Here is a 12,717-nt window from a genome sequence, read left to right as displayed (position 1 = left end):
CGCCCGAGACGTGCTCCTCGGCCGCATGCCCCCGAGACCACCTCCTCGGCGCGGCTAGCCCACCCGAGACGTGCTCCTCGGCCACATGTTTCCCGAGACCACCTCCTCGGCGTGGCCAGCCCGCCCGAGACGTGCTCCTCGGCCGCATGTTTCCCGAGACCACCTCCTCGGCGCGGCCAGCCCGCCCGAGACGTGCTCCTCGGCCGCATGTTTCCCGAGACCACCTCCTCGGCGCGGCCAGCCCGCCCGAGACGTGCTCCTCGGCCACATGTTTCCCGAGACCACCTCCTCGGCGCGGCCAGCCCGCCCGAGACGTGCTCCTCGGCCGCATGCCCCCGAGACCACCTCCTCGGCGCGGCTAGCCCGCCCGAGACGTGCTCCTCGGCCGCATGTTTCCCGAGACCACCTCCTCGGCGCGGCCAGCCCGCCCGAGACGTGCTCCTCGGCCACATGTTTCCCGAGACCACCTCCTCGGCGCGGCCAGCCCGCCCGAGACGTGCTCCTCGGCCACATGTTTCCCGAGACCACCTCCTCGGCGCGGCCAGCCCGCCCGAGACGTGCTCCTCGGCCACATGCTTCCCGAGACCACTTACTCGGCGCGGCCAGCCCGCCCGAGACGTGCTCCTCGGCCACATGTTTCCCGAGACCACCTCCTCGGCGCGGCCAACCCGCCCGAGACGTGCTCCTCGGCCGCATGCCCCCGAGACCACCTCCTCGGCGCGGCTAGCCCGCCCGAGACGTGCTCCTCGGCCGCATGTTTCCCGAGACCACCTCCTCGGCGCGGCCAGCCCGCCCGAGACGTGCTCCTCGGCCACATGTTCCCGAGACCACCTCCTCGGCGCGGCCAGCCCGCCCGAGACGTGCTCCTCGGCCGCATGCTCCCCGAGACCACCTCCTCGGCGTGGCCAGCCCGCCCGAGACTTGCCCCTCGACCGCATGTCCCCCGAGACCACCTCCTCGGCGCGGCCAGCCCGCCGGAGACGTGCTCCCCGACCGAAGCACCTACGCAGCGCGGCCTGCTCGCCCCGAACATGAGTCCCAGTCGCGACCCACGAAAAGAACCGTCACTTACCGATCAAAAGCCATGCCTCGAATCCCCACCGTCCGATGCCGAGTCATGGCTTCCTTTGGGGGGGGGGATATGATATGGCAAAAAATGGTAAACCCCGCCCCCGGCGACTTCCCCCGCACGTGGACAGGCGCGGCGCCCCAGGGAAAGCGACAAGGGCAACAGACTGCGTCCGGACGTTAGCCTCACGGAGCCCGCAGCCCCTTCAGTTGACCCAGCACAGTAGGACGAGACGGAAGTGGGTAGCGGTTGAAGCTCGCCCATACCCTGCGATCCCCCGCTCCCATACGCAACGTCTTCAGCGATATCGGACGCCATCAGAGATACGGCCCCGACCGACGGGATGGCGCAGCCGAGAATGCCGGGTTCCCCTATAAACGTCCTCAAGCCCGAAGGGAAAGGTAAGGCTGAATTCCCCCAAGAAAACCAACCGCCACTGCATCTCTCTAACTTGATCGTCGGAGGGGTCGGGTCGAGCGCACCCGACCATTGTGCAGGTATCAAGCCGAGGTCTCCCGATCGGGACGCGCCGGTGATCCCCGCTTGGGAAGAGTCGCCGCATCGCCCCGAGTCCGAGGCCGCACCCGACCATCCCGGTGGAGACGAGTACCGCCCCAGGGAGATCCCCGCCATTCGGACCCCCGAACGAGCCGAGACGACCTCCCGGGTCACGGCTAAGAAAAAGGGTGTTTACACTAAATAGAAAAAAAGGTGTTTACACTAACACAAGTCATTTGAGATTCAGTCGAGATATAAATGAATGGAGTTGGAAGTTACCTCCCCACCTAACAAATCTAAGAAAAGTTAGTTCTTGTGATTATTTATATCGCATGAAATGGGGTGTGGCTTAACTTAATATTAGAATAGGTGGGTTTAGAGTAGTAGGAGAGAAGAAACCCTAATGATTAAAGAACATAATCAACCTACAAATTCTATGAAGCAAACTTCGAAGTTAACATAAGCAATCGTTTGTGTTTGTGTGTGTGTGTGTGTGTTTCTGAACATTAAATATACAGATAGTTTTATCTTATATGATCTACCGATCAGCTTTTGTAAACATACCTGATTCAAAAACACTTAGATGGGAAGAATGTTAGATATGAGACAGCTCCAACCGAATGGGCCCCGATTGACTTTTTAATTATCATCTCAGATTTATAAAAATAAATAAATTATCATCTTATTATTTATAATTTATATACTTTTTAATTTTTAAATTTAAATTTTTATTTTTATATAATTAAATATTTTTAATTAAAATTTATATCTTTTTGATAGAATCACAAGTGATGAAAAAAATCTTTTCCACAGGATAGTAGATCTATTAGGTTATCCTGAGAATAAATATAGGATAAAAATACATAAGTTTTTTTTTTTTTTTAGGGTGGGAATGTTTGAAAATCCATAAAATTAATTTTCAATACTAATAAAATATATATATATATATATATCAATAATTTAATATAAAATAAATAAGATATTAATTTACTATGAAACTCATGTACAAAAAAATAATAATAATTTTTATGTCGTAAATAAAGTCATAAATTAGTTATATGCGATACATCCCAAAAGCGAATAAAGATAACTCATTTCACACTGTCTTAATAACGAATAAAAAAATTGCTTAACCATATAATCTATTAATCCCTGAAGAGAATTGTCTTACTTGTTCTCAATAGATATACATAAACAATTATGATCATTCATTTACTTTCTTCCATTCATGCATGCATGCATTTAAGAAGTAGTATGATAAAATATTATAAAAGATCATGTTTAATATATGACCTATTAGATTATGTCCATCGATAGGTTTAATCTTATAGATCATGTTTAATATATGATAATATTTAAACATGACCTATTAGATCATGTTTAATATATGATAAAAGGTCACCTAACTCTTTTTACAAGTTGTATTTCCAATTTAATCTTAGTCACATACAATATGATAATAATCATATCCATATCATCAACTTAATATAATAAAAAATAAAAAATCATTAATCATTTTCAAATGATACAATTATATAAAACTTTTAAATTCATAAAATTATAAAGATATGAATCATAAAATCTCTTAATAGTCTTTAATAAATCAGAATCCTAATAGAAATAATCTAATTAACTTAACCAAGCTCAATTCAATTATAACATAACGAACCAACCTCAAATCCCTATAGAATCGATTTGGAATCATCTTATATTAGTCTAATTTAGTTTTGACTAATTAAGGAAAAAAAATTAGATTATATCATATAGTACTAGCGCATACAAAATCAAATTAAATTATATACCCATGTGAATTTTGGATGGGTCATATGCATTACATATGTTTATCTCAAATAATAGATTGGGCTAAGGTATAATAGTTTGGATAAAGAGGTATTGAATGACATGTGTAACGCCAATTGCATAAGCGGGCCCAACTTCAAGGGATAAACTAAGCCTCACTCAAAGTTGAGTGCTTGATGTATAGGTTGAATTATGCTTAGTCGTATATATGGGTTAGGTTATATCTAGTCACATTGGTAAGATTGTATTGGCCACTGAGCTGGTCTAACCGATCAACTTATCTCAAGATAGACATAATTTGACTCATCTTATTAAATTAAATATTAATATTTTTTTAAAAAATTTATAATAATTATAAAAATAATAATTAACCTCGATCTTTTTTATAAATTAAATAATTTAAATTACTGATTCTAAATTTAAAACTAATTAAATCATACATATATATATATGTATATATGTATATATATATATATAATTATTTGAAACATAAATGTGTCTAATTAAATAAATTAGAACTATTTATTAATATTAAATTAACTAATCTTTCTAACATCAAAATCCAATAATTACTATTCATTAATCATAAAACTTTAAAATTAAAATATTATTATACACCATACAAATTATAATAATTTTGATATCAAATATTTTAAAATATGAATAAAAGTAGATGATCCTATTTCTCGGGATCCTATTAAGGGAAGCCTCTTTATACGAGATGAGCTCTTCTTGAAAGATAAAAGATAATTTAATATTTATTTTAAATTTAAATTTATTTTATTTTTACATTAATTTATTTCTCATGGTTCATACATAAAAAATAAAATTTAAATTATTTACTTTCTAAAAATTATATCATTTATTAGAAAATAAATCAATAATAATTTAATTAATTGGTTAAGAAATTAATATATTAAGAAAACTAATTTTAATCATTTTCTTAATCATACTATATAAATAATAAAGTTAATAATTTAAATAAAAATAATATATTATTTATGATAATTTAATTTATATTAATAGAAAAAAATCTTCGGTGATTGCAGTAGCGAAGAACTCAAAGTTTTATAGTTTTACGACAAGTTTTAATCAAAGAGGTGAAGTTTTAGAGGTTATATGATTCCCACAGTGTATACGTTTCTCGAGGTAAATCTATATCAAGTTTAGCCGCACAAAAGGCTAAAGGTAAATAGAACTTGGCCTTTTGAACTTGTAAGTCTGGAACCCAATTGTGCCTCCCTCCGAGCAATTCTCGGTAAACATAGAAAGGAGAAAGAAGACGACCGAGGAGCAAGAAATCATGATTCATGCAATTACATCGAGGAGTAACAAATGCAATGCAGAGACTATGAAGTTGGACAAAGTCTTCAGGCTTAGAATTCAGCTATTCTTGATGCCTGCTTTAGAATGTGGCATAACCATGATATAGAACAACTTAAATATTCCAGGGAACTAATGCAGCGTAAAAGAAGTTCTCAAGCTCGATGAGTACAGTGAGATGGGTCGCCTATTTTCTCATCATTTAAGGTGAATAGTGGATGATCAATTTGCGGACAAAGCCTCCTGATTTTTAGCAGAAGTCTGTTGTCGTTGTTGGAGAGGAGTTCATCATCTCTTCCTTCCCTTGCATCCACCATTCCCTCTCTCTTGCTCTTTGATGCTGCTACCTTAGCGTCTCAAACTCACAGGCTTGACCATTACATATCGTCCTTCCTGACAAACCCTAATTCGTCTAATTCTCTACAAAGTACTCCTCATCGTGAAATAATGGTTGTTCCCGTGACACAAAGCAGCTGAGATACCTACCAACTCCATGATTCCTCCTCCAAGCTCTTGATCGGACCACAAACCAAAAACTTCTCTATTTCGTACAGCAATAATATAATAAAAAGAAAATTAAGAAACCCAACCCGACGCACTGACCGTGCTTACGTCATGCGGTTTTCTTTTGGGACCCACTTCGAAGATGTGCGAGACGCAAAGATATCTTTTTTGGGTCGAAAGAAAAAGGTGCCACCAATCTCGACCACGTTGGCTTTGCCGATTTGCAATGGACGCACCAATTTGAAGCCCGACGCGTGACCGCTGAGGTGTACGCATTGCAACGAAAGGCGACGAACATCCCGCGGAATATTCCATTTCTACATTGATATTTTAACGGCGGATTCCATTCCCACGATATTAAACCAACATCGATAATGGTGTGATTCTATTCCGCGGCGTGCGGGTCGTTTCTCTCTCGAGTCATTGGTTGAACCGATGTGCTTCTGGAGTTTTCTTGTAAAGATGCAAATGCTTCATGCCACATCTGTGGGTTGCGTTATTCATTATTTAGTTCGTCCTTTAATCTCCCGTTGCTCGCTCTCTATGCAATAGGTGTTTCTGGCTTAAACGATTAGGGTCCTTGTTTGCGGCGTCGAGGAGCGAGGAAGGAAACCAACGCGGCTCAGAGATGGAGCAGACCTTCATCATGATCAAGCCCGACGGCGTGCAACGAGGCCTTGTACATCTCTCTCTCTCTCTCTCTCTCTTAGTGTAATCCAATCGTAGATCGGTAAGTAATGACTTGTACTTCGGTTCCTACATCAGGTTGGGGAAATCATTAGCCGGTTCGAGAAGAAGGGTTTCTACTTGAAAGGTGAGGACTTTGGCTCTCCTGTGTTATTGGGCGGTACCTTGGAGTAGAAAAGATAGATTATTTTTTTTTTTTTGGGGGTGTGTTTCGGTGCTATGGATCAATCAGGATTGAAGATGATGAACGTGGATCGCTCCTTCGCCCAGACGCACTATGCTGACCTCTCCGCGAAGCCCTTCTTTCCTGGGCTGGTGGAGTACATCATCTCCGGCCCCGTGGTTGCCATGGTGTGGGAGGGGAAGAATGTGGTTGTCACTGGCCGCAAGATCATTGGTGCCACCAACCCGTCGGATTCCTCCCCCGGAACCATCCGTGGGGATTATGCGATTGTGATGGGCAGGTGATCTATCTGTCCTTTTTGTCTTTGTCGTCTGAAGCATAAATAGCTTTAATTGGGTTAATTTCCTTTGTTTATCAAGACCCAGTATCAAAGCCATAAGTCTAATGTTATGAAACAAGGAGAAGATGCCTCAGCTTTAGCAGCATCAAGTGCATTCTAGGATGCTGCCTATTTCTCTCCCTAATAAGTGATCAAATAAGAATTTGCAATCATTCTATTCTTTTGTTGACCATGTATGATTGGCTTCCTCCGGAAGAAATTTCTTAGAGCCAAGTGAAAGGGCAAGATTAACTAGATATGTTAAAAGTGGTGGCTCTGTGTTGTGATTGATGCCTTTGGAGGTCAGAATTCTACAAGTTTAAAGGGGTCAACCCCTCAAGATCATAGAGGATAGAAAGGCAGCCAAGATTTGCAAAATAGGGAAATGATGAGTTCATTAACGTGAAAAGACATATATGAAAGGCATCTATTGAATCCGACAAACGAAATTGTGTAGGCCTTCAATATATATGTTCAAACTTGTATTTTAAATGTGCTTAAGCTCCTTGTGTATGACATGCACGGTAAGATTCCAGTGCTTGTTATTTTCATATCATATCGGTGATGCCGTGTTGGTTGCTACCTGTTTCCTCTTGTGATTTAGAAAGAAAGTTATATAATTAGACTCTCATTCTCGGTTGCTGGATAGAAGTACATTAGTTAAAGGTATATTTTGTAAAAGCAAAAACGTCACTATGCTTTGAGAAGCTGTTTTGATGCTTCTCTTATCATATGTTTCTTCTTTTCCAGAAGAGGATATGTTGCAGTACTTTTTTTATTTGATCTAATGCTGTCAAGAAGCGAATGGCAATAGTTTTCTGACTTGTAAATTTAACATGTAAAAGTCACCTAACATTTTGCTTTTATTCAGGAATGTCATTCACGGGAGTGATTCGATTGAGAGTGCAAGGAAGGAGATCGCTTTGTGGTTTCCTGAAGGCATTGCTCAGTGGCAGAGCAACCTCCACCCTTGGATTTACGAGTAGAGATGATGTATTATTGCTTCTGAGTTTAAGTTTTGACTTTTCCCTAGTTAACCAAGTTGGTGAGTCAACTTGAGATTGTCATAATATGGTTGTGGATTCCCACTTCCAACACTTTTTTTGCTCGTTAGAGCTATTTGCTGTCTGCCTTTTCACTGCTACACATGCCTGGCATAATTATTACTTTGGTGCTCTCGATCGTAGACTGGAATTTTCTTTTCTGCAGCTTTATCACTATATGTTTCTTTGTGTTGGTGAAATTAGTCAGATCTGACCCAATTGCTAGCAGTGTTTTTACATGTCTGTTCTCCTTTGCAATCCGTGTGTTTCTGTACTCGAAGCATAGTTGTACCCCCTGAGATTGCTTGTACTGATCCTCCCCGTGATGAGAGTCTTACATAATGAGAAGATTTTTCTGGGTATTTTTGAGACATGTCAGGCTTTGCCACTTGCTTACGGGACATGTTTGTCATAATAGATCTAACCCAGTTTAAATTCTGCATGCGCACTGATTGTGAAAAGAGACTTATCGTGTTCTCCTTTCACATGACAACTAGTTTTGTTACACACGAATCAACCTTTGTTGCCCTTTTCTTGCTTTTTAGCTGTTCCTTCAAATGCAACACTTTTTAGCTGTTCCCTTGATGCAGCGGTGGTCGAAATTGTCGCCATTCATGGAATTAAAACGCATCACACAAAGATCTATAACAAAACATGTTTCTTGCGATTGAAGATAAAGATCCCAGCCGCACCACCAAGGATAAGAAAAAGAAGCGGCACAATTGTCACACTATGCAAGCAATGATATGTTGTATAAGATGTCATAGAAAAGATGAAGTGGAAAACCAGAGGAGACGTACCTAAAAAAGAAAACAAAAGTAACTTTTTCCAGAAAATCGTCCATGTAATATTGTCATAATTTCTATTGTCAAAAGAGATCAGAAACAGGATTTCACAACCAGCATAATAGTAATGATAAACAAGAGAAACGAATTGGAAATACAAGTGTATCAGTACGTCAGATTCTCCATTCTTTGGTGCTGAACATTAAAAGCCTAGAATGCAGCATCGGAGGACATGACAAAAATCAAGTTCCAAAGGAATTGAAGAAGAACTGGGAAATTTAGGATTCTGTAACCTTTTACAATGGCAGATAGTTACACTGCCTCATCCAAAGGGTATGGGTAATAGTCTGCAGCTGGAACTCAACACGGTGTTATGGCCATTTACTTGAAGGTTGAAAGACGAGGAAGCTTGTCCCTCAAGTAGTACAGCCTTGCCCTTCGTACCTTCCTGTGGTTCACAACTTTGATCTCCTTGATGTTAGGTGAGTACCTGAAACAGAAACAAGGATTAGTCACTGTTTCTTTTGCATTTGTCGCAATGCTGGATATACTACAACTACATAGAACATAGCATAACAAATACAATCAAATGTGCAAGAGGAAAATCAAAGGCTGGCAAAGACCTAGTCAGCAAGTTTCTCAAAAATTTGTTGCAGGATTTATGTTTAAAGCTTCCCAATGATTGTTCTCAATGGATTTGCAGTCACTCATGGACACATGGGGAAGAATGTGACACATTCATCGACTTCACCAAGTCAACAACTATGAAAATAGAACAAAACCGAAAAAGATGATTTAAAACATCATAAAAAGCTATCATCTAGTAGGAAGAAAAAAGGAACTCTTCTGGTCCTCTCGAAGCAAGACTTCCTGTCAGACTGATGGAAAGTTCCTATTGTAATTGTGTGGTTGTCCCATAAAAGGATGAGAAGATCTGAAAAACCAGTCAGATTCTCGTATATCGACAAAAACATAGCTGACCACAACAAGAAACATCAAAGGGATAATAGAGTTGATGCACAAACCAGATTGTCCTAACTGAAAGAACGAAGAACCAAAGAAAAATAAAATTTGAATGTACCATTCTAAGTAATCAAGGTGGCATTCGACAAATAAACATTAGGCAGAAATTTCTAGAATCCCCTCGTGATCAGGTTGAAGAATACAACATAGAGCAGTGTTAACATAGAGCCATTTCAAAAACCGCTTCATTGATGCTATGGATCTACTAGAGAAGTACATCTTCATCAGTCCCAGCAATTTTTTTTTCAGGTATGAACAAACCATAATATTCTTGCATCAGGAGTCTTAACTATGTTCCTTTTTTCCAACGAGTCTTTACCACCACATTCTCAATATAATATCATGAGAGACATGGAATTTGTTGTCTTCCGCAACCCTAAAACTGAAGTTTTCTAATGTATTAGTATCGTTCCATTAAGCGGTCATCCTATTTATCACACATTATGAAAAATGATGAAACCCATTTCCCAAAAAACAGTGTGTCATGTTCCGGGTAAAAGTTGCTATCACTCCACGAGTTAATAGCTACTGCATTTCATGGGGGAACAAGAAACAATATTATAGGTTAGGTTCAGCAGGCTTAAGTAACTTGATCCCATAGAGTCGAGTCATCCAGTGAAACCGACAATCTAAAAATACAGAACACTAGTTTTACCACCAAAGACAGACAGGTTCCTCAGAAACTAAATACAACAGAACATACATAACAACAGACATGCATCTTTGCTCTTCGGTTATGACCTTTGTATCAATCTCGAAAGAAAAATAAAGGAATCTATTAACAGGTTAATTTAAACAATTCTAAGCATTTAATAATCTTTCTAAAGATAGAACCTCGTGGTTACTCTCTGATAACAAGTTTAATTACATTATAGCTTCACTGTCATGAGTAAGAAAATGCATCTTCCCCATTCTTCCAGCAATGGGCGCATACAAAGCTAACATGTTTGGAACCAATGACAAAATGGAATTAAAGGGGGAAACAACTTACACTGGGAAAACAATCTCGACCCCGACGCCAGCTATAATTCTCCTGATACGGATTGTGGTGTGAATACCTGCATTTTGCTTCGAAATAACTATACCCTTATAAATGGACGCCCGACGCCTATTCTCCGGGACTTCCTGTCAATGTTGCCGCATGACTGAAGCCAACAACAAGCTTGAAATGATAGTAGAAGTTAACGTACAAGAGCTAAGCTTTACCAGTTTAATCTCTACGATATCGCCGGTCCTGATGTCCGGCACGGGCCTTTCCTTCTCCGAGGCCTCAATTGCCCTCTTGTTCAGAATCTGCCAACTCAAGACCCATCGGAACACACCAATCAACGAGCTCTTAGCCAAAGCAGAACAGCCATTTGATCGATCACAAAACGAAGAAGAAAATAAGAGAGGGGAAAAAGACTGGAACTTTACCCCCATTACATCCCCGAGCTTAATTATCGGTCTCCTGGGAGGCTTCTCCTCGGCTTCCGCCTCAGAATCCTCGGAGTTCTCCTCCGCCGTCTCGTTTCCCGGGGCTCCCTCTTCCTCTGGGCCAGCCTCAAGATCTCCCACCGCTCCCTCTTCTTCCGAGCTCGCTTTGGGTACAGCCGCCCTGGATTCCTTGCACCGACGAATCGTTGCAGAACCAAACGCCAGCGGAGGAGCCCTAGAGATGGAGGCTAATGGGAGGAATGAAGAGGACAGGCAAACGCGTGGCTTGGGGATGCGAGGAGAGGGTGTGGGAAGAGAGAGCAGAGGGTGGAGGAGCGCGGCGGTGCCCATGGTCGAACTAGCGGATAGATCAAACTGATGTCAGAGGGGTAGCGGGATGAAGCCTTATCAAGAGGTCGGAACTTGTGAGATGAGATGAGGTGACGAAAGCGAGCAAAGTTGCTTATTGGGCTTATTTTGAGCAAAATGGGCCGAGCTATAGGGCCTATTTGTCACGCCAACGCTGCGTAAGGATCGAGGAGTGCCGAATACACCAAAATTTACGCGATGAGGATCACCGCCCATTTCTTCATCATTGATTATGATTCCTTTCGCTACGCAATATGATTTCAAACATACAAGTTGGATCCTTGCAGAAAGGAAGAGACAGCGAGAATAATATGCGGTCTCCATGTTATGTTTAGACTAAAAGAATGAGAATAAGGGTCCAATTATAGACTATCTTTCTTCTATCGCTCTCGAGAAAATATCTAAGCGGAGATTATTAGAAGTAATTAAGAGCTATCTTGTATCTTTATGATAAGTACAAAAGCTCATTTTTAGTACGATCATAGTAGATCATTTTTCATCACTTACGATTACACGTATCGATCGTGGGTTATTAACTTGGGTGTTAGAGGGACAATGTTAAAAATCCTCTTCCGACCTCGTCCAAGTGACACTTTAGGAGTTCAACGTTTTCACCTGGAAAGCACATTAGACAATCGTACGCACAAAGGTCTAGACCATGTCAGGCTGACTCTGATGTCAATAATATTTTTTTGTAACATTTTTAATGCTAAAAGGAAGGCTCGAAGTCATATGAATGCTTACTCACTGATCCTCTCAATGAACGCTCAACGAAGAGGCTTTTGCCCTCAACTCATAATACTTTCACCTAAACGGGATAGTAACCATATTTTTCACATATAGATGCATCCATCTCGATGCAAACACGGATGGAATACTGATGTTTATTTAACAACCCAGGTCTCTTACCCCTAGGAATGGCCCCAAGCCATCTACTTATCTCCGTTGAGGTATTCTTAAACTTCACTCAATAAGTGTAGATGCTAACAAGCATGAGACACGTGATGCCATGAGCTCAATCATAGTCCTCGACTCTACTATTATTAGCACCTATTGAGATTTCCTAACCAACACGATGCCAACATCTCAAGAGCATTTGAGGCATATTGGACTATCAGTCGAGGGAGTACTTCGATCTCAAATGTAAAATTTAATAGACCGCACCACCCTCAATCTACCCAGTCTACTTTTGAGGTTCGATCAGTAGATTCGACAAAGGTCTCCATATGGATCCAATTAAGACAAATGAACTGACATTTGGAGGAGATGTAACGAGAACTCCAATAATCAAAAGGTAAAACACAACTTGACCCCACCTGGGGTCAATCATCTTTCATCTAAATGATCCAAGAGAAATCGATTCCAATAAGATCTCCCGTTCTAGAGGCATTCGACGGTCATGCTAATTTGATGGAGCACATTGCAACTTTCCACGTCCATATGTTGCTACATGGTACCTTAGACGTCATAATATGATACATTTGCCTGAAGCTATTTTCTAATAGTCTGCCTGGGTAGAAGAGGAGATCATTATGACTCTTCCTATAACCTGCTCTTAGTGATAAGCAGCATAAGTGCATGCCTTGACTCCTACAATAAGTTGACTAAGCAAGCTTTTACCACCTGAAGCTGGTCTCTCGACATATCAAGTAGAACGACCATATCCTTTATTATCCAAAATTGGCATATCAATGGCT

General features: G+C 41.3%; 2 protein-coding genes across 3 annotated transcripts; one reads left to right on the top strand and one right to left on the bottom strand.

Annotated features, from left to right (window-relative positions):
* Positions 1-5,505: 5,505 nt before the first annotated feature.
* Positions 5,506-7,562, top strand: LOC135587597 (nucleoside diphosphate kinase 1-like). 2 transcript variants are annotated; one of them, XM_065079181.1, is made up of 5 exons: positions 5,506-5,650; positions 5,747-5,873; positions 5,960-6,008; positions 6,114-6,345; positions 7,256-7,562. In XM_065079181.1, the coding sequence occupies exons 2-5, from the start codon at positions 5,823-5,825 to the stop codon at positions 7,368-7,370; spliced, it is 447 nt and encodes a 148-aa protein (XP_064935253.1). In that variant the 5' UTR covers positions 5,506-5,650; positions 5,747-5,822; the 3' UTR covers positions 7,371-7,562. The 2 variants fall into 2 exon arrangements, with proteins under 2 accessions (XP_064935253.1, XP_064935254.1); XM_065079182.1 differs by lacking the exon at positions 5,506-5,650 and having other exon boundaries at positions 5,679-5,873.
* A 798-nt stretch (positions 7,563-8,360) lies between these two features.
* On the bottom strand, positions 8,361-11,039 carry LOC135587595 (large ribosomal subunit protein bL19c-like). The gene is made up of 4 exons (XM_065079180.1): positions 10,652-11,039; positions 10,442-10,528; positions 10,227-10,360; positions 8,361-8,702 (listed from the first exon to the last, which is right to left on the bottom strand). Exons 1-4 carry the CDS (start codon positions 11,000-11,002, stop codon positions 8,594-8,596), a joined length of 681 nt encoding a protein of 226 aa, XP_064935252.1. The 5' UTR covers positions 11,003-11,039; the 3' UTR covers positions 8,361-8,593.
* Positions 11,040-12,717: the final 1,678 nt, after the last annotated feature.

Source organism: Musa acuminata, chromosome BXJ1-8, assembly GCF_036884655.1.
Source record: "Musa acuminata AAA Group cultivar baxijiao chromosome BXJ1-8, Cavendish_Baxijiao_AAA, whole genome shotgun sequence".
Taxonomy (NCBI): Eukaryota; Viridiplantae; Streptophyta; class Magnoliopsida; order Zingiberales; family Musaceae; genus Musa; species Musa acuminata.
This window is presented reverse-complemented; position numbering and strand designations above follow the sequence as displayed.